At 38.8% G+C, this 22,025-nt stretch overlaps 1 protein-coding gene across 1 annotated transcript in view; it reads left to right on the top strand.

Annotated features, from left to right (window-relative positions):
- LOC134804034 (F-actin-monooxygenase Mical-like) overlaps positions 1-22,025 on the top strand; it is a 137,498-nt gene that overhangs the window by 49,458 nt on the left and 66,015 nt on the right. Inside the window, exons 3-7 of the mRNA XM_063776904.1 lie at positions 5,970-6,146; positions 8,124-8,291; positions 9,689-9,773; positions 15,251-15,438; positions 16,893-17,063. Coding sequence (XP_063632974.1) covers positions 5,970-6,146; positions 8,124-8,291; positions 9,689-9,773; positions 15,251-15,438; positions 16,893-17,063 — 789 coding nt within the window. The remainder of the gene's footprint in view (positions 1-5,969; positions 6,147-8,123; positions 8,292-9,688; positions 9,774-15,250; positions 15,439-16,892; positions 17,064-22,025) is intronic.

Genomic DNA, 22,025 nt, shown 5'->3' with positions numbered 1-22,025 from the left:
AATGTTGAAGTCTAACGACATTCCTGTGGCCTTTAAGACAAATAATACTTTGCACTCGAAGCTTTGCAATGGCAAAGATAAGATCGAGAATGGGAAAAAGTCTGGAGTTTATAAGCTTACCTGTGACGATTGCAATAAAGTGTATGTGGGGCAAACGGGCCGTAGTTTCACTACTAGGTATAAAGAGCATGTTGCGTCATATAGACATAACCATCCAGAGAAGTCCAATTTTGCAAAGCACTTATTAGATACAGGTCACACTTTATCTGAGAATCATTCTTTTGATATTTTACATGTTTGCGAAAAGGGATTGCGTTTGGGTGTTCTGGAACAACTGGAAATAATTAGGTACAACAATAGGGGCATGATTCTTAACGAACAATTGAATGTTGCGTCATCGCCGTTATTACGAATTTTTCCATCTCACTCACACTTGCACGGTAGGGGGAGTGGTCAAGGTATAAATATGGCCGACCATTCTAGACAGGTCATTCCGTTGCCGGGCGTCAGACCGTCAACAACTCCTGAGGATGCCTCGTAGAGAGGCGAAACACGTGTCGAGGTTTATTCTTTTGGTGGTGGTTTGTTATATTTATTTGCGTATTTATTTTTGCGGTGGGAGGGTGGGAATATTAATTGCATGTAAAAATACGCAAGTAAGTATAACGGGTTAGCACTGATTGACTAGCACGTTATCTTTTCGCGGATTAGCAAAGTAATATTTTGGTTTTAATTAAATATAGTCTGTCAAGCCATTTCCTTCAGTAGAAAACTTACTTACTTACTGCTGTGGCGCAACAACCCGAAGTGGATCTTGGCCTCCGACACCAAAGACCACCGTGCTACTCTGTCCAAAGCCGTTGCTGTCCAGTCGACGGCGCCGAGAAAAAAAAACACCAAATCACACTAGAAATCAAGCATCGGTAGAAAAAAAGCGGCAAATTTAAAAAACGAAGGGTAATCGTCCCATAATGATGAAATTCTCGCCTTTTTCTACTGACAAAGTTGTTTGATCGGCTATAGCTACAATGGATTGCCTGGTGTCGACTAGAAATGGTGAAACCCTTTCACCCTTCCACGTTAATTCGCTGCAGAATAAGCAGCTATAACATTAATGAGCAAAAGACAAAAAAAATATTCTCAAGATGACTTCGCAATTTAGAAGTTCAATTGAAAATCCCATCTATCTTTAGGAAAGATCGGAATTGTGATTTTTGCATTAGTATAAAATATACCTAATATAAAGAAATGGTGGCGTCAATATTTGCACCAGTTTAAAACGCGTCTTAAAATTAAATTTCTCTGTCAATAATTTACACTACTTAGCAAATAATGTCAGCATGAATGTATCTAGGTGTTAATCGATGTAGCTCCGACATCGAGCGAAAGTGCGTCTGCAAACACGCTAACCTGTCTTCTAACTATTGCTTTTTACGATTTTACGATTGTACTGAGGCACGCTAAGACGAAATGTCGTATCCCCAGATGTACAAGGACGCTTACATAGTAATCGAAGTGTGTAAATGGCAAGCCCTCAAGTATACATAACATACTTACACCGGTCCGACGGCGAAGCCTCCAGGCTCGCGAAGGCCGAAGGCCGAGCTCCGCGTAGGGCCGAAAGGCCCGAAGCGTCACACGAGAGGGCGAAGTTGAAGCTTAAACACGACCCAATAGGAAAAGTGTCTTAGACAAGCGAAACGGCGGTAAACATTTCATGAGTGCGTAAGGAGAGACTATAATTGAAAAATGTGACCACTTTTGAGCATCATAGCGGCCGCTAACGACCGCGTAAATGTACCAAACGGTAGGTAAGTTTAGCGGGCTGGAAAATACATACGAAAAGCTGTATTCAGGAGATACGTTAATTAAGTTTTATAACAGATGTGATGTTACTGAACGATGACTGCGCTGCGTTGCTTAAGCTACTTTCGTTTAGCTGTAAAAACATATTTCATAACTAGCTGTTGCCCGCGACTTCGTTCGCGTGGGTTTGTATGTTAGTGGTAATATGTACTTATATTCTACATGAGCATAGAACATTATGCAGCAAAGATAGTAGTAGGGACGGTTAATCATTTGTTAATAATTATACAAAGCATGAGATTTGTCTGTCACAAACTACGAATCCAATCCCTAACTGAAAAAAAATGTTCTCGATAGAATCCCTCTCAACCCCCTTAGAAGATATTCAAGTCCACAAAAAAAAAACTTGAACCCCATACAAACTTTCACCCCCCTTTTTATCCCCTTAGGGGTTGTATTTCTCAAAATCGCTTCTTACATATCTATTGTACACTTTATAAATGCAACCTGGTGTGCAAATTTCATCTTTCTATCTTTTGTAGTTTTGGCTCTGCGTTGATGAATCAGTCAGTCAGTCAGGACACGTGCATAGATATACGTGCGTGTATATAGATATAGATATTATGCTTAATAAGTCTTAGTAATTGTATTATTAATTAATTATGCTTTGCGACTTGATATAATCTTTAATAAATAACAATTTGTCTGGCAATCTGCGAATGCGAAACTGATATTTATTTAATTCACAGAAAGTTATAATTTCCACTACTCATAATGTTGTACTTAACTATAAATAAATGTTATTAGACAATTTACACACATCGATCTAGACCCACAGTGACCACAGTAAGCTCAGTAAGGCTTGTGTTGTGGTTGTGGGTACTAGACGACGATATGCATATAATATTTAAAACTTTCGCGTTTGAACACATATTAACTCACATTTGTAGACGCGTCTATCGCGAATTTATTTTATTACCTTTATTTACCGACGTTTCGACACAGGTTTCACTGGTGGTGGTCGCGGCTAACTGATGTCCCAGCAAAACAGAGATTTTTGCAACTACCTGACGAAAAGTGTATGAAAAAGTTTGGGGTAGACAAACCACCAGACATTTTCAAACCACCTACACATAATGTTAATTATTGTCAATAGTCCGACACGCAACACTCACAATTTCCACGCACACATCCGAAGACAGATCCCTTGGCTTTAACTTCTGTATCACTGGTTTTCTGTACTTGGGAACTAATTGTATACAAATGTGAGTTAAGCCGATATGCATAATGTTTACTTAGCTTATACTCGTATATACCTACATAGAAAACATCCATAACTGGGGAACAAATATTTGCTCTTACCAGGATTTGAACCCTAGACCTCCTGCTTCGGCTGCTTCGTAGGCAGTCAGGGTCTAACGACTAGGCTAGGAGGCCGTCGAAACTCTTCGAATATTATGGCAACTCCTATAGCGACTATTAAAGATAATATTCTAATTGACTAGCGAATTTTCCATGGGGAAACATAATGAAATTAAATTATATTAAATTGAAAATGAAATCAAGTTTACTTTTAAAGGTTGACAAAAAGATCTATACGTATAATTATCGAATATCACGAGAATCTGTTGAGATATGAAACTTGTAGGTAAAGGGTTCAGCTGGACATACAATGAGGGATATTTTTGCCCAAGCATAATCGGAGACCTTCGCTCTCGCTCACTTAACAATTTTAGGAACCAATAGAGCAGATTGTATATAATACAATAAAATAAAACAACGAATCGGCTTCACTCACAATAGTCAAATAAATTATCGCCTTCCTTATCCAATAAATGAAGCAATGCGTAGGATTGGCTTGCTTGGCGCACTGCACGTAGGCAGACCACTTCGCATGCCAAGCGAGTGTTTAACAATAATTTATTTTGTATTTTCTGGTTATGTATTTCCTTTTTAGTCATTACCTAGAACTGTACTTAGTTGTGATTTTTATATACGAGGCAAGAGCGGAATGTTCAGTTATTTTTGCACAGCTGCGCTAGAATTAATTCTACAGACTACACAGACGCCATTAAAAAAAAGGCGGAGAAAACTGCCAAAGGATGTGTTGCTGTTGCACGACAATGCACCGGTTCACAAGAGCCATGTTGCGACACTTGCGTCTGATGCTGCTCTTAACAGGTGCGGCTTCGAATCGCTGGTTCGCCCACCCTACAGCCCGGATCTGGCCCCCAGCGATAATTTGAGCCCTAATTTAAAAAAATAACTACGAGGAAAAAAAATTGTGACGAGGAAGAAGTGAACGAGGCTATTTCGGCTCATTTTCAGGGCAAAGATAAAAAATATTTTAATTAGTCGATCTGAAAAATGCATTAAACTGAAGGGTAAATATATTGAAAAAGAAAAATACTTCTATTGTTTTATTTAATTTGCAAATACTTAATTCCGCGAATATTTGTACCTTCCCTCGTAAGTGGCGCGGACGCGTGCGACGGATTTTACAATGGCACCCGCGTGCTTGCGCTCGTTCCATTCACCCGCGCTAGCTAGCGGACGCCCTAAGGGGCCCAAGGCATGGAGCCACGTACAGTTTGAACCACACAAGAGGCCGGGTCGGCTCCGGTTTTGCCAGGGTCACTACCGAGCTACCGACTAGGCTCCTTTAGGAGGTCCTTTAGAAGGTATTTTCACTAATAGCAAGTGAATATGCGCACCAACGAACGAACATATAGATATTACGAGTGTTTAGGTCAATGGATTATACATAAGTATGTGAAAGGCAGACTTTGACCAAACCCTTACCAGGCTTAAGCTGATTGATAGAAATAACGAAACGAAACAAGCGTTTATATTTTATATTATTTATATTACCGTGGGACTAGATTGATCTGTGTAAAATTGTCCTATAATATTTATTTATTAATATTATTCATATATAAAAAATATAAACTGAAATAAATGTGATATACTAAGAAAAAGTGACCAAGGCCTCCAGTGCCCCAGCTGTAACGGCTCGGCCACGACATCGAGCGACTTGCGACGGCGGGAGCGATAACCATAGGTTGGAGCGAAAGGTCCGATCGCTGTGTCACGCTCCAACCTATGGTTATCGCTCCCGCCGTCGCAAGTCGCTCGATGTCGTGGCCGAGCCGTAAGTGCATATACTTGGAAAAATTCGACCTATGCCGCTGTGGCCCGGTGGCCGAGTAGTTCAGGCACCTGCCGCGATAGCAGAGGACGCTGGTTCGATTCCAGCCTGGGGCACTGGAGGCCTTGGTCACTTTTTCTTAGTATATGACATTTATTTCAGTTTATAATTTATATGTATAGTAGTGTCTACTTGATAAAAACAAATTAAAATATTTTTCTGAAAAATACTTTAATTTGTTCAAATACTTCTAGTATTGAATTGGCAGCGCCATCTCTCTCGCTAACTCGGTATCATCATGAGATGATCCAGTTAGAAGGTTCGAACCATACTGTTCTACCTTAGGGATGGCCAGGGGGCGCCACAAGCCTTCAGTAAGAAGTGCATATACTTGGAGAAATTCGACCTATGCCGCTGTGGCCCGGTGGCCGAGTGGTTCAGGCACCTGCCGCGATGGCAGAGGACGCTGGTTCGATTCCAGCCTGGGGCACTGGAGGCCTTGGTCACTTTTTCTTAGTATATGACATTTATTTCAGTTTATAATTTATATTAGTAGTGTTTCTACTTAGAGGATATAACCAACGAAGACGCCATGTCTATAATTTTCGGTACAAAATAGTCTGCCGTTTTTTGCGACCCTCCCCCGCAAAAAATATATACGCGATCAAATGTATACGTAACGTAAACATAGCCATGTCAGATAAACGTCAGTCCATACATGTGGTTGACATGTGGTTGACCATTGGCCGCCTATTTTCGACAGAGGGGAATGACCACTCCGTTTGGTTATATTCTCTAAGTGTTTCTACTTGATAAAAACAAATTAAAATATTTTTCTGAAAAATAATTTACTTCTAATATAAAAAATTGTCGAGAAACGTGAAAACCATTTTTATTCTGCGCGATGTCCTTCGTCGCAAGTTTCACGAACCGCGCTGTTCTATTAGTTCCTTTCTAGTTACCGTTTTGCCTTGGATTCCAGCATAATAAAAAAAAATCTGTCTTTCGTTTTCAGACAAAACTCAGCAGCTCATGGAAAGCGCAAGCCCTGTTCAAGAAGTTCGACGCGCGAGCCAACCACAAGGTGTACGGCAAGGGGCGGATATGTGCACAGAACAAGGTGCTGATCATCGGCGCCGGGCCGTGCGGGCTGCGCGCCGCCGTCGAGTGCCAGCTACTGGGGGCTAAAGTGGTACGTGGCAGATGTACGCGGTCATCATTCAAAAAACTGGACAAATGCGAGTCGGACTCGCCCACCGAGGGTTCCGTACTTTTTACTATTTGTTGTTATAGTGGCTACAGAAATACATCATCTTTGAAAATTAAAACCAAAATATTACTTTGCTAATCCGCGAAAAGATAACGTGCTAGTCAATCAGTGCTAACCCGTTATACTTACTTGCGTATTTTTACATGCAATTAATATTCCCACCCTCCCACCGCAGAGTCAAGATAGGTGCGACGACGAGCAAAGCGAGGAGGAGCGTGTTAGGTTAACTACGACCAAACAGTGCCAAAACCGACTTTTATTCATCGTCATAATGTTAACTTACAAAAATTAAGCTTTTGATAAGTTAACTAATTTTGTATTAGACTTACGAAATCATTGTACTACCTAAAAAGTAGCGTTTCTTAAAGTATATTTTTAAGTTGTTATCCAAACAGTTTCTACTGTAAGGTTGGGAAATCATAGGATTTATTGGGTGGAGTTGCCACTGGATCATTCGGCAAAATGATATGAATTTTGTACTAGGTATATAGACTTTAGGTATTCCGTGCATTAGGCATATCGAAATTAGGTAATTCGTTCAGGAAGTATATCAACTTTAGGTATGTCGTGCGATAGGTCTAACAGTTTTAGGTATTTCGTCCATTAGGTAAATCAAGTTTAGGTACATCGTTCATTAGGTATATCAGCTTTAGGTGTATCGTCCATTAGGTATATCAGCTATAGGTGATTCGTGCATTAGGTATAATAGCTTTAGGTGAAACGTGCAGTAGGTAAAACGTGCATTAGGTATATCGTGCATTAGGTGTTTCGTCCATTAGGTTATTTGAGCTTAGGTATTATAAACTTAGGTCAGTCAATGTTTAGGTAAAATGATAGAAAGGTAATTTAAAAATAGGTGAATCAAGCATAGGTGATTCAACATTAGGTAAATCAGTTTTCGGTATTCTGATATGTAACCCGCTCATTTCGTCTCGGATATGGGTGTATATGGTATCGATGCATTCAGTGTAATGCCCTAAACACAAATATATGAGATGACAAGCGCGTAAGTGGTGGGGGTCGTCGCTGTGACGTCATAAAGTCGGCAGTACACACTTTTATTTTTGTGGGGTACCAAGTGAAAGGGCTTTGTGAGTAGATCACAAATATATAACATGCTGTAACATTTTCAATACTTAGTCTAACAAATTATTAGAAAACGTTCTAATCAAATGGCACTTTTTAATTGTAACTGCTTAGTTTGTTGATTAAAATACAAAAATCGCTGTATGTATGCTTATAAGATTTGAGGAGTTCCCTCAATCTCTCATGGAATCCATCATCAGACTAAACCTTGATAAAAATGTTGTTCCATAATCCCAAATTCCATATCAATAAGGTTGTAGTTTGCATTTAGTGACCGTAAATCCCAAGTAAATCAATTTTCATCATATTTTAATATTTAATCAAAAATAATCTTCATTTATTTCAGTTTAAAAATAATCTTCTTTCTTTTCTTGTGTTATTTTCTTATTATCAATACTCTTCTAATACTTACAATTAAGTAACTATGAAGTTAACATCTTCCAAAAATCAACAATAAAATTTGGCAAAAAATCTGTTTCTATTTTGTCCGAATTTAAGTTTTTGGGCGACCGCGTATGATGGTGGTTAACTTTTCTAACGTTAGATGGAGTTAGTGCGCCGCGAAGCGCTTCCATGTGTGCGTGCTAGCGGGGGAAAATAAGCAAGTGGGTGTGGCTTACGAAGCGGTATTCGCGGCATTAGTAAGCCCTGAATAGGGCAGAAGGATGACAGAAATCATGCAAATTTGTCATATAGTTAGTTTTGCGAAGTGTATTTGACGACCCAACGCACCAAAGACAAAAATGTTCAAAGCCTTGCACTGGTCCCGCGATAGATTTGTCATTTTACTTAACGCTTAACAATGCCTTTAAGGTGGTCATCGAGAAACGAGACCGCATGTCGCGCAACAACGTGCTGCATTTGTGGCCGTTCGTGATCCACGACCTGCGAGCGCTGGCCGCCAAGAAGTTCTTCGGCAAGTTCTGCGCCGGCTCCATCGACCACATCAGCATCAGGCAGCTGCAGTGCATCCTGCTCAAGGTAATAAAGTCACGATCATGTTCAAGGTAACATCCTTCTGCAAGTGCAAAAAGACCATACACACACACATACACACACCGTTACTCGACACATACTATTTATGTATATTCTATTTTTAACAAATATTTATATTATCCACAATTACAAATATACAAATACATATAAATACATATATATATATATATATATATATATATATATATATATACATATTTCATACATACATCGACTAGCGCTGCACTGGTCGTTCATAACTGTAGGTTTATTTAAGGTTCTGACGGAAGATCAGCGCTGCGGTCTCCGCAGTATTTTATGCTGAGTCAGCGCCTATTTCATTACCACAACACATGACCCTCTACTTATGTAAAATATGTCAAATGTGTAAATTGCTATTATTGCTATTAGTGTAAAATTGTATGTTGCCTTTTAATTTTTTTTTTGTCTCTTGTTAACTTTCCTTTTGTCTCTTGTTATTATTTATTGTGTCACAAAGCATGTAAGTTGTGGTTGAATAAAGATTTTATCTATCTATCTACCATGGACTCGGCGCCGTCACTGGATAGAAACGGCTTTGGACGGAGAAGCATGGGCGATCTTTGGTGTCGGAGGCCAAGATCTACTTCGGGTCATCGCGCCACATTAGTAAGTAAGGTCATATCCTCGGCCTTGCGACAAATTTTACCTACAGGTTTTGTGTCAGACCAATAAAGATTGTGAAATTTGTTTATCATTATTTTCTTAGGCTTAAAATCGGAATATTTCAGTGTCTACTGGCATTTAGTGGTTATGTAGCATAATTTCTGAAATCAAATATCCTAAAGGCGGAACATCGAAAATCTAAATGTCTAAAGTATGAAATTCCAAAAGATGCATGTCCTACGGTTAATCAACCTATTTTTGAAATGTCTAAAGTACAATAATGCTAGTGCACGAAAATACTAAGGGCTCCTATTTCTGGGCGGTTTGTCCTTCGGGCATCTGAAGGTACCTAACGAACCTAGGCAAACCACCCAGGAAAAGGAGTACCCGCGTAGCGGGGTCCGTCAACTCAGGGTAAGAAGGAAATGTTCTGGGAAATATTGACTTTCAAATTATTGTTATTAGGCTTTTTGAACGTAGATATTTTGATCACTAGACATATTGACTTTCAAAGTATTGTCCATAAGGCATTTTGTACAAAGGAATATTGATTTTCGAAAATGAGATCGTTCGATTAAAAGTGTAGGACATCCATCTTTAGGAATTTCGTACATTAGACATTTTAATTTTCGATGTTCTGTCTTTAGGAAATTCGTACTTAGGAAATTTATTTTAGAAATTATGCTACATAACCCATTTAGTAATACAAACTAAATACAATAATTTAAAATTGTACTGAATGGTGTGTTTGTTGACAGGTGGCGTTGTTGCTCGGCGTGGAGATCCACGAGGGAGTCAGTTTCGAAGGCCTGCTCGAGCCCACAGTTACAGAGAATTCTGAAAGTAAGCAAATTATTATTCTTTGCTCTTTGATCTAATTATTGTTCTTTGGGTTTAGTGTAGGGTTCCGTAAATATCGGTCCATCATAATAAACTTGACTTAAAAGAGGTTTATTTTAACATACTGAACAAATAGTTAGTTAATTTGATCTGACTTGCCCTACCAATAAATACCAGAATAATACATCTGTCTGGTAAAATATATGTATGACCGCATCAGTAGGTACACAAGTGAGAAGTGTGGCTGGAGTTAGTAAGCCGTTTGAGGTCCAAGTTGGAGTGCATCAAGGCTCGGCTCTAAGTCCACTCCTATTCAACCTATCAATGGACAACCTCACCAGCAAGCACGTCCAATCAGCTCTCCCACGGTGCTTATTATATGCTGTCTATATAGTTATAGCCGATAAATGCGGAAAAAACCTGCAGAACACCTTGCAGGACTGGAAACAAGCGTTAGAGAATAATGGCCTCCGCATTAGCAGAAACGAAACAGAGAGCATTCCAAATCCCAAGACGCACCATTATCTGATATAGCCATTTCAATTGACGAACAGCCATTACCGAAAGTACATCAATTTAAGTAAATATATGGGATCGATGCTAAGCTCTGGGCTCTGATGCCAACATCGATGCGGACGCTACCCATAGAACAAATGCAGCCTGGCTAAAATGGAGAACCCTTACAGGTGCGTTGTGTGATGCCAAAATGCCAAAAGGCAAAGTGTACAAAACGGCAGTAAGACTACCATGATGTACGGTAGCGAGTGCTGGGCCGTCAAAAAGCAGCAAAATTGGATAGTGTAAATTGTGTTTGACTAAAAAATACACGTATCTACGCTATAAAAATGAGTTCTTCTAGTGACGTAAATGATATTCTTACGCTGACGCCTACCGAAATTCAAGAGACAGCACAGACAGTGGCTAGTAATTTGCTACCAGAGAAACCGCGGGCTAAATATAAGAAGGCTTATTTTCTGGCAGTAGTCGTGAAAAGCACTATGTAATGCCTCGGCCGGAAACGCTAAAGATGGACTCGTATTATTTGACGATCGTATATTTACTCAAACTCTCTCGTCCATCTTTAAGGCGCTCTTATACTCGAGTTTTACGTTTTCAAGGGGGTGAAGCAGACGCGTGGTAGAGCGGGCAGGCGGGCGCCCCGCGCGGCGCACCGCACCATTCCCGCGCAGCACGTCTACGTCCTTATTCTGACGACATCGGTATTCTGAATTGGCAGTTCCGGGATTTTTTCCGGCAATTAATATTGAATAAGATTTATTAGCAAATTCGAATTTTGATGAGTACTTAATGAAATTAAAAATGGTAGGTAAGACGGTGAGTGTAAATAATTATTAATTATATACAATATGAGTGTATACCGCGACAAACTGAGACAAACAATAGTACTTACTAATAGACGTTAAAAATGTAATAGAGCTAGACCAAGAAAAGTCTGCAACGATTTTGATTGCACACGCAGTGCAAGTGTTATTTTAAACGTCAAACTTCTATGAAATTATGTATAACACTTGCACTGCCTATGCTATCAAAATCGTTGCAGACTTGGTCTAACTCTAGCAGTCAATTTCGGGCAAGTAGGTAGTGAAAATAAGGAAGAATACTAGCAAAGCTAAGATAATTTGTGGGACTATTGAGTTATGCATAGCTCCAATAAGTACATAAAATTAGCTATCTTCACAAAAACGAATTATAACAATTTATAACTCTAACTGTAATTACTTACTATTTTTCTAATTTTGAATTGACGAGTAAAAGTCAAGCATTTAAAGATTGTAATGACAAAAAACACTTCTACTTCGACATTCGAGTTAGTTAATAGCTCAAGAAAATAAAAAAAAAAACTGCGGAAATAATTCGTATAATTTTGAAAATTGGCACAGTTACACCTTGTGGTGTCCAGATAACCATACTTAATGTCCTCGAGCTTAGCGGGTGTGCTGAGGGTGTAGGGGGGAGGGGGGTGAAGGTACCTTTTTCAACCGACGAAAAAAACGGAGGAGGTTCTCAAGTCGACGCGTATATCTGTACGAATAGCATAGGTACAAAACAATAACAAAAGTTTTAACATAAAATTTCCTACAAATTTGGATCTTTTTATTTTTACGTTACGATCAATACTTATGGGTTGTTAAAGTTAACAAAGAGATAAAAAGTTGATTTAAGAAAACGTCGTCGTCGTCGTCGTCGTTTCAAATATTGATCCTAGAGAAAAGTGTTACGTTTTTCGTAGAAAATTTTATGCCGATTATTTATTTACAAGAACATAAAGAACTTATTTTGCTATGAGCCTTATTTTACGAATCATTTACGAAAACCTAAAAATAGGGACCTGGAAATTGATTCTAATTAACTTACCCCCTTTAATACCTCTTTAAATATTGATCGTAGCGAAAAAGTGTAAAGAACCTTTTTTGTGGACAATTTTATGTTCAATATTTATGTATAATATTTTTTTGCAACTGGCCACCGTTTACGAGTTATTTACGAAAAACTAAAAAAAAGTGACCTGTGAACTGATTGTAATTAACTTTCTTCCTTTAATATCGTTTTAAATGTTTATCCTAGAGAAAAAAAGTTCAAGATGTTTTTGGAGAAAATTTTATGCAAATTATTTATTAATTAAAACCTATTTTGCTATGGGACACCGATTACGAGTTATTTACAAAAAACTAAAAAGGGACTTTAAAATTGATTATAATTAACTTACCCGCTGCTTTGTCTTTTTTAATATTGATCCTAGCGAAAAGTTCTACATGTTTAGTAGGAAATGTTATGTTTATTATTTATGTATAAGATTTTTTTTGCAATGTGTCATACTTTTCAAATTATTAACGAATAAATACAAACAATGAACCTTACAATTTATTATAATTAACTTTCCTTCTTTATTATCTTTTTAAATATTGATCCCTGCGAAAAGTGTACTGAATCTTTTTTGTACAAAATTTTGTGTAGATTATTAACGTTTTATAAAAAAAATTGATATTGGCCACCGTTTACGAGTTATTTACGAAAATCTAAAAAAAGTAATATAAGATTATAATTGAATTTCCCGCGTTAATATCTCTTTGAATATTGATCCTAGAAAAAAATTGTACTAAATCTTTCTTGTAGGCAATTTTATGCAGATTACTTATGTAATAGAATATTTTTTGCTATGCAACGGGCCACCGTTTAAGAGTTATTTACGAAAAACTAAAAAAAGGGTCCTTTAATATCAAATATCTCACTTCCGGTCAAGAATTCGATCAAGCAACCAGCAAATTCGGATTCAGCTATTTAGGTCAAAAAACCCGGTTGCCAAAAAGTAATACGATTTGCCAGTTAAAATCGATTTTATGAAAAATATGACCAGTCTAAAATATTTGAATCCTGTATATCTATGTTTAAAAATTATTCAATTTATAGCCTTTTAAAATTTATGTTTACACAATTTATCAATCGTGACTGAATTCCGGATTGTTTAGATGGGTGTGTGCCTTTGCTGCCCAACTTGTTATAAAATGACAATATGACGGACGAATGTCTGAAATGTCACCGTATTTAAGAATTATTTTGCTTTTCTTCGCAAGTATGTTGAAAACCATTGTGTGTATAACATATTTGCATATTTATACTGTGATTACCCATTTTATGAAACGTCCGCTAAACTAGCATAGGTCCGACGCTGACAGTGGTCACGGGCGTACTGGCGTGAGGAATGGGCGCAAGGTATTGCTGCGTAGGATGTAATTTAGTAGGCAAAATGTTGAATTCATCAAATGATGAATGAAAAAATTAACGTATCGATAAAAGGACAAGCAATAATGAAGATTTACTTAAAAGCTATCGACTGAAGTAAGTTTCATATACATTTTCGTCGTAGTACTTCTAACATAAGGAAATAAAGACAGTGTTAGGCATGTTTTCAACTTAAGATTCTATCGAGAAAATAATGAGCCGTCGTGTTTCTGACAAGCAATAACGTAGTTCAAGGACTGAAGTTATACATACTAGAAAATAATGCATGAAATCCTTGTAAAAGTCTGTAAATATGGTGACAAAAAAGCGCATTTTACTACACACCGCGCCTTAAGCGGTTTTCCGGCCTCCCCTACAATGTACTATTAATTACGCACTTCGCGACCTATTATCTAAACGGCAAAGTCGACTTTGCGGTCCATTTTTGAGAAAAAACTTTTGCATTATTCAAGGTACTTAAACTGTCCATATTTATTAGAAATATTTTTATATTACTACAGAAATAATGACTTTGTTAAATTTTAACATAAAATGTTTTGGTATATTAATGGAAAATAAAAAGCTACTTTTGGCGGGTAGTTTAATGAATGAATGCACTGGTATCACTATGGAGATTCACCCGGGCGGACTAGTTGCGGGCCGCTAAACATTATTTTTCACTGACTTTCGAGATTGAGTGCTCCCGTAATCGCTTTTAATGGTTTTAATTTAAACCAACTTTTAAAAAAGGTAGAGGTTATCAATTTGATCGTTTGTTTTGTAAGTATGTAGGTATGCTACCGCAAAACTCCGTCATTTGTGGACCTATTTAGATTTTTTTTGTGTATGAAATATAGTTTGAAGTTGGTTTCATTTTTGTGAGAACCCAGTTCTGATGATAGAATCCATGAGGAATTGAGGGAACTCCTTAAATCTTGATGGGTTCAGATCATGACCATGAAATTTGATGCGTACCTGTAGCGCCAAACTTGTTAGTGACACGTCTAGGCAGGAATAGAGTCCTGCAGAGTGCTGCGTCACTCAGAAAACTTAAGACTAAAATGTAAATATAAAATTAACTTCGGCTTTTCCGATTTTAAAAAGGGTTAAATAAAATATTACCCCTTATATGCGCGCCTCTGTCACTCTAATTACGTCTTTCGCAATTTTCGAAATTCGGTGTTCGCGGTAGGCCCCCTGACATGTCTGAAGTCGTTAGATTCGGTTTATGTTCAGTTCAAATATATTCATGTAGGCTTAGCAACAATCACTTATGAAATGTACGTAAGCGTAAGTATTACATATATTATGCGTATGACGGGCTGCATGGTAACTTACAAGTCTTACAACTACTTTTTAAGTTTTTCTGCGAGCCCTTACTTTGAGAACCGGTGACTTGCCTGCAAGTGTTACTTTGACAGTGACAGAGTAGTTTGTTTAATTCCGTGAGAATAAAAAAAAAAATATAGTCGAGGCGAAAATGGTTTAATTTCCTCTTACACAAGCCCCTTTGACCGGCAAAGACGTCAAATAACGCGCACGGTTCAGCCCCATACCAACCTTCGTACCTACAGGCCGATAAGTGACGATGACGCGCCGCGCACGGCACGGCAGGCGTGGCGTTCAAACCATTAACAATGTTGGTTACTTTAATTCTATCATTTCTCAAGGCTGAAAACTGTGGTGAAAGCTTTTTTTTTAATTATTATATAATAACAAAACGTACATCCTGTTTGCAGCCCTCGGCTGGCGAGCGCGCGTCTCGCCGCCCAACCACCCGGTCTCCCAGTACGAGTTCGATGCGCTACTCGGCGCGGACGGCAAACGCAACACGCTGCACGGCTTCAAGCGGAAGGAGTTCCGCGGCAAACTCGCCATGGCCATCACGGCCAACTTTATAAACAGGCACAGCGAGCAGGAGGCCTCGGTACGTTACAACCTGCCCCTAACTTTTATCATTAGTACGTTTAGTCCATGGGCCAGCTGGTCAAATTTTTGAAAATGGTATAAATTGGGGGTACCAAGTTTCCTTTTCACAGCAGTTAGATAGGCTTATTATCAGAGCTCGGATTTTTCACGGCAAAACAAAACACTAGCGTAATGTAGCCAGTGCTTGAAATATTATTTTATCGATATCGAGTATTACTAGAGTATATGACAGGTATTGCCTCAATACATTTTTAGGGTTCCGTAGTCAACTAGGAACCCTTATAGTTTCGCCATGTCTGTCCGTCCGTCCGTCCGTCCGCGGATAATCTCAGTGACCGTTAGTGCTACAACGCTGAAATTTGGTATGAGTATGTATATTTTCCACGCCGAAAGACAATGAGTGGTACAATGATTATCTACTCCTATCACTAAATATTACACAAATAAAATGCCATGTGCTGCTGTGTGTACTGACGTAGATTTTGAAGAAGAAATTGCGTCTGTTTCTAATATATAACTTCATACAAATGTTTTTATTACATATTTATTTTATTTGGTGACGTATTTTCTTCTAGTACTGAATTATCGATATCGATAAAATAATGTTTCTATCACTGGCTAGATTCCGATAGTGTTTTGTTTTGCCGTGAAAAATCCGAGCTCTGCTTATTATGATGTTAAAAAACCATGATTGCCATCTCAAAATGGTAGCTAACAAAAATGGCCGCCAATCCAAGATGGCGGATATTGAGTTTAAAAATTCAACCGTAACTCGATAAGTTTCGTCCGATTTCATTGCATTTTTTTTAAACAAAAGCTCTATATGTGAGCTTAAAATTATGTTTGTATATTATATCGATAAAGTCAACCGTTAATTAGTAATTAAAGAAATATTGTAAATTTTCTAATTTTTTTGTGATACTTTTTTTACAAAATATCTCGTACATTAAAATTGAGTTTTTACAAAATATCTCGTACATTACAAAAAAGTTTTAAATGATACAAAGTAGTGTGCAAAGTAGCTTCTATCATCGCCTGCGACACGTGAGTCAGGGTCGTTATAGAGTGAGGGGGTTTTATGGGCCGCATCAAAGGGAATCGCCGGGTGGTCGCGCTGTACAGGCGATCATGTGGATGCTTGCACGATGATCTTGCCGATGATAGACGATGATACTATCAACGATCATCGCCGATAGTGTAGAGGAGGCATAGCACGCTGCACGGCTTCAAGCGGAAGGAGTTCCGCGGTAAACTCGCCATGGCCATCACAGCAAACTTTATGAACAGGCACAGCGGAGTAGGAGGCCTCGGTGAGTACAAGTATCGCTCGCTGCAGGCCTGCAACGCACTCGCAACCCCTCCGGACGACAGAAATTGCTTACCATCAGGCCATTCGACTGCTCCTTTGCCTCCTAGAAATTCCTTGAAATTTTCAACAACCAATTGTTTCAGGTCCCAGAAATAAGCGGCGTAGCGTTCATATTCAATCAGAAATTCTTCAAAGAACTATACGAGGTCACTGGCATAGACCTCGAGAACATCGTGTACTATAAGGACGACACGCATTACTTCGTGATGACGGCTAAAAAACCTAGTCTGCTGGATAAAGGAGTGCTGCTCAATGTGAGTATACGGTTGTAATGTATGGAGGTGTGTGATGGATGTCACACTGCTTCTTAGATATGTTAAAAAATACTATTGAAAGTGATTCGTGTCTATAAACCTAGTATTTTGGATAATGGCTTCCTGCGTACCTATATTAAATATTATATCACATCGATTTTTATTGCTAAATCGCACATACAAAACAAAAAGCTTGGATCTTGGATCCGGCCTCCCTTAGACTGGCGACTGGTTTGCGACTCGGGGTTTCGGTGTGTACGCCACACGTATGCTCTTGTGGCACGGACGTGGACCGACTGGGACACCACGGATTATCTTGTCAAAAAAGTGCAGGCCGTTTTTCGAGACATGCGTCGCTTAATGACATAGTCCGTCGGTCTCTTGCCACAATCAATGTGCCTGCTCTTCTTGAGCCGACTGGCATTATCAGAGATGATGGCAAGAGGCCCGATGGAGTGTCTTTAGTTCCTTGGAGCTTGGGACGGATGTTAGTGTGGGATGCTACCTGCGTAGACACACTGGCACCGTCCCACCTCCAACGGACTACTGTAAAATCGGGCGGAGCGGCGGAAAGCGCCGAAATTCTAAAACGTAACAAATATAAGAGCCTCGGTAGAGAGTACCATTTTGTACCATTTGGAGTTGAAACTCTAGGTCCATGGGGTCCCAGCGCGCATAAGTTGTTCGCAGAAATCGCGAAGCGTCTGGTTGACGTAACTGGTGACCGAAGAGCTGGCGGCTACCTCGCATAACGTATCAGCATTGCGATACAGCGAGGAAATGCCGCCAGCATCCTTGGTACAATGCCTCAAGGGCCTATTTTAGATTTAAGCTAGTTATTAATTTCGTTTAGTAGTACCACTGTATATATATTGTATATAAATAAATGTTAAAAAAAAAACAAAAATAAGTATATACTTGGAAGGTAAAATTCTTTAAGCTTTGGTTTCCTAGGAAAGCGGTGCCGTCATATAGCGGCCGTAATACAGCGGTGAATGACGTCACTAGAACGTTGCCTATGTAAACCAAATGGCGCGGTTTCGTGATTGACCCCGTAACGTCAAAAAGCGGTGCGGCCTTTTCATGACGGCCGTCTTGACGGTGTCGATAGTTTCGTGAACGTTTTATTTGATAGCGGTGAAGCTGTCGCAGTAAGATAGATAAAGCCGTTACATAGTTATAACCCTAGGGATATAATTATATGACGTAACATAGTTATATGAAAGCGATTCATTACTATCTTACTAGGTATATAACTATAATACGGCTTTAGTTTCGTAATATAGTTATATTACTGGATTAAGTTTAGTGATATAGTTATACACCGTGTTTTTTTTGATTTCCGTTAATTTCTAGGGTACATTCCTGAGCTTAACTCAAGTAACTTTCTCAGACACCGGTATTCTAATTAACTCCATTTTGGAGATAATCAATAATTTATGTTTTTCCTATAAGGCCTCTACAAGCGTGTACACTTGCCTTAGGGCCGGTTTGCATATTGATTAGTGTTTAGAATGAGTTCATACATTTGCTATTAAACTTAAATACAATCTCGGTCGATCGATGTTCGAAATGATATTGATATGTCACAGATTTCAATTGTTTGGTTGAGTTAAATGTAATGCCCGTGTTACAACAACGCTATATGCTACATTTAATTACTTTTTAAACAATTTTTTTTTATTACAAAAAAGCAAAAAAAAATTTTTTTTTGAAAATTAACTATGCCATTTACTTCTCTTAAACGTACTTAACCATACCCCGAAGTTAACGGAATTCAATAAAAACACGGTGTATTACTGGATTATGTTTAGTGAAATAATTGTAGGTAGGAGTGCAGCGGTGCGGCGGAGGTATAGTTATATCCCTAGAGATATAGTTATATGCCGTATAATACGTATTATAATCATATTCCTAGTAAGATAGTAATATCTTACTAGGAATATGATTATAATACGGTATTTGACTAAACTAATGTGGTTAAAAAGGTTATAAATCTGCCAGGGAATCAAAGAAAACAGTAAGTACTACACTGCTACAATTATAATACTGAACATATTCCAGTAATTAGGGCGAGCGAAGCGAGCCCTATCACTATTCGACAAACTATGCATTCTTGTGGTACACTTTACGGAAAAACTACTGCACTGTTAGGTTTGAGATTTAACATAGTAATTTAAATTTATGTCTAGATGTGTTATCAAACATAAAAATATCATTTTATAAACCTAAAGACATAAAATAAAGTAATAACACTTTGTATTACTACTAGCGCCATCTGTTGGCAAAATAATGAATTAACATTCGTGCTAATGTTAATTATTTAATTCTCTAACAGATGGCGTAAGTAGTAAATAAATAAATAAATATTGGACATTCTTATACAAATTGACTAAGCCCCACAGTAAGTTCAAGAAGGCTTGTGTTGTGGGTACTCAGACAACGATACCTATGTGGTGTTTTCAATTTCAATAAAGTCGATGGCGCTTCCGCTATTAACAACGATTAAAACTTTGGATTCAGACCCACCTCGCTTCGCTTGGTTTGATTCACAATTTAGCAATTAAGTTTCTGTGAATACCTAGGTTTCTACTAGTACAATCAATCGTGCTGTATATTGATTGCGGAGGTCAATTTACTTCTAATGTTTTGTGTTAAAGTTTTGTGACGCTGATGAACTGATCAGTCATGTTGTGTTAGCAAACTTAAATCGGGTATTTTCAGTTCGAGAAACAGTTTTGGCGCCATTCATTTATTACGTAAGACGATTTTGGGGTGGAGTGGGGTCGAACATAATTATCTTATTTTTTTCTTACAAGGGTGAGCGATTTTTTTAAATTTAATTTCTATGAAATTATGACGAGCTCAAGTACCTTTGTACAGGTACAAATAAATTGTACTGCTCCCCCAAGTGCTCATCATGACGAGTCGGATGTTCAAAACAGCGTGTGTCTATGTAGGTCTATAGGCACACGCTGTTTTGGTCATGCAACTCGTCTTGATGAGTACTTAGGTAAGTAGTACCAAAGATAGAGCTGGTGCTGAACCTGGGCTGTACCTAGTGGAACTCAGGTTTGGTGCCACACAGGCACACGCTGTTTTAGTCAATCGACACGTCTTGACGAGCACTTAGAAGAACAGTACCCAAGATAAAGCTGATGCTGAACCTTGGCTGTACACTGGAACTCAGGTTTGATGCAACATAGACACACGCTGTTTTGGACATCCGACTCGTCATGATGAGCACTTGGGAGAGCAGTACCCAAGATAGAGCTGATGCTGAACCCCGGCAGTACCTAGTGGAACTCAGGTTTGTTGCAACATAGACACGCTGTTTTAGTCATCCGACTCGTCTTGATGAGCACTTAGGAGAGTAGTATCCAAGATAAAGCTGATGCTGAATCTTGGCTGTACCTATTGGAACTCAGATTTGGTGCAACATAGGCACACGCTGTTTTGGTCATCCGACTCGTCTTGATGAGTACTTAGGAAAGTAGTACCCAAAATAGAACTGGTGCTGAACCTTGGCTGTACCTAGTGGAACTCAGGTTTGGTGCAACACAGGCACACGCTGTTTTAGTCAATCGACACTTCTTGATGAGCACTTGGAAGAGCAGTACCCAAGATAGAGCTGATGCTGAACCTTGGCTGAACCTAGTGGAACTCAGGTTTGGTGCCACATAGGCACACGCTGTCTTGGTCATCCGACTCGTCATGCTGAGCACTTGGGAGAGCAGTACCCAAGATAGAGCTGATGCTGAACCCTGGCAGTACCTAGTGGAACTCAGGTTTGTTGCAACATAGACACACGCTGTTTTAGTCATCCGACTCGTCTTGATGAGCACTTAGGAGAGTAGTATCCAAGATAAAGCTGATGCTGAATCCTGGCTGTACCTATTGGAACTCAGATTTGGTGCAACATAGGCACACGCTGTTTTGGTCATCCGACTCGTCTTGGTGAGTACTTAGGAAAGTAGTACCCAAGATAGAGCAGTACGCAAAAATAAATTCAAGGACATTGGCTCGCTGACCCAACATTATGTAGGAAAGCCAGTTGGCTTCCTTACAAAAAGTACTGGGCGACCATGTAGGATGTAATAAGCGCTTATGAAATTGTATATTACGTGTGGATGATATTGGCAATTAGATTTTTTCATCTGGACACGTTTTTAATGTACAAAGTAAAAGCTGTAACAAACAGGCGTACCGGACAGCAACCGGAGTCCGGTTCGTATATTTCTTTCTTGCTCTCACTTATAGCTGCGTTCTTAACTGACTTATTACGTACCCACTCGATCGAACATGGAATAAGCATCGGATTGGATCAAAGTCGCGGTCTGGTACGTTTAGGTAGAAAAACTCCGCGAGCCCTTACAAAGCTCTGCTTTTTGCTAGTATAACTATATTACTAAACCAGAAACGTATTATACCTAGTTATCTTACTAGGAATATGATTATAATACGGCATATAACTATATCCCTAGGGATATAACTAAATCTCCGCCGCACCGCTGCACTCCAACCTACAATTATTTCACTAAACATAATCCAGTAATATAACTATATCACTAAACTAAAGACATATTATAGTTATATACCTAGTAAGATAGTAATGAATCGCTTTCATATAACTATGTTACGTCATATAATTATATCCCTAGGGTTATAACTATATAACGGCTTTATCTATCTTACTGCGACAAAGCCATTTCTACTAAAATCTCAAATGCACCTTCTGTACCACGAGATTTGAATAAATGATCTTCCGTACTACGATTATTTTCCTCTTCTGGTGATAGTTCATCCTCCAAGTAAATTAAATCAGGGTCGTCCATTTTCTCTCCTGGATACGTTTCGTTTGACGTTGGTGGCTGTCGGTGTGTTAAGACGCTGTGGAACATTCCACATGTCGTCACCGTAAAGCCGGCCGTCTTTTGCGTCCGCTACAATCATGACGGCCGA

The sequence above is a fragment of the Cydia splendana genome, chromosome Z (genome assembly GCF_910591565.1).
Source record: "Cydia splendana chromosome Z, ilCydSple1.2, whole genome shotgun sequence".
Lineage (NCBI taxonomy): Eukaryota > Metazoa > Arthropoda > Insecta > Lepidoptera > Tortricidae > Cydia > Cydia splendana.
This window is presented reverse-complemented; position numbering and strand designations above follow the sequence as displayed.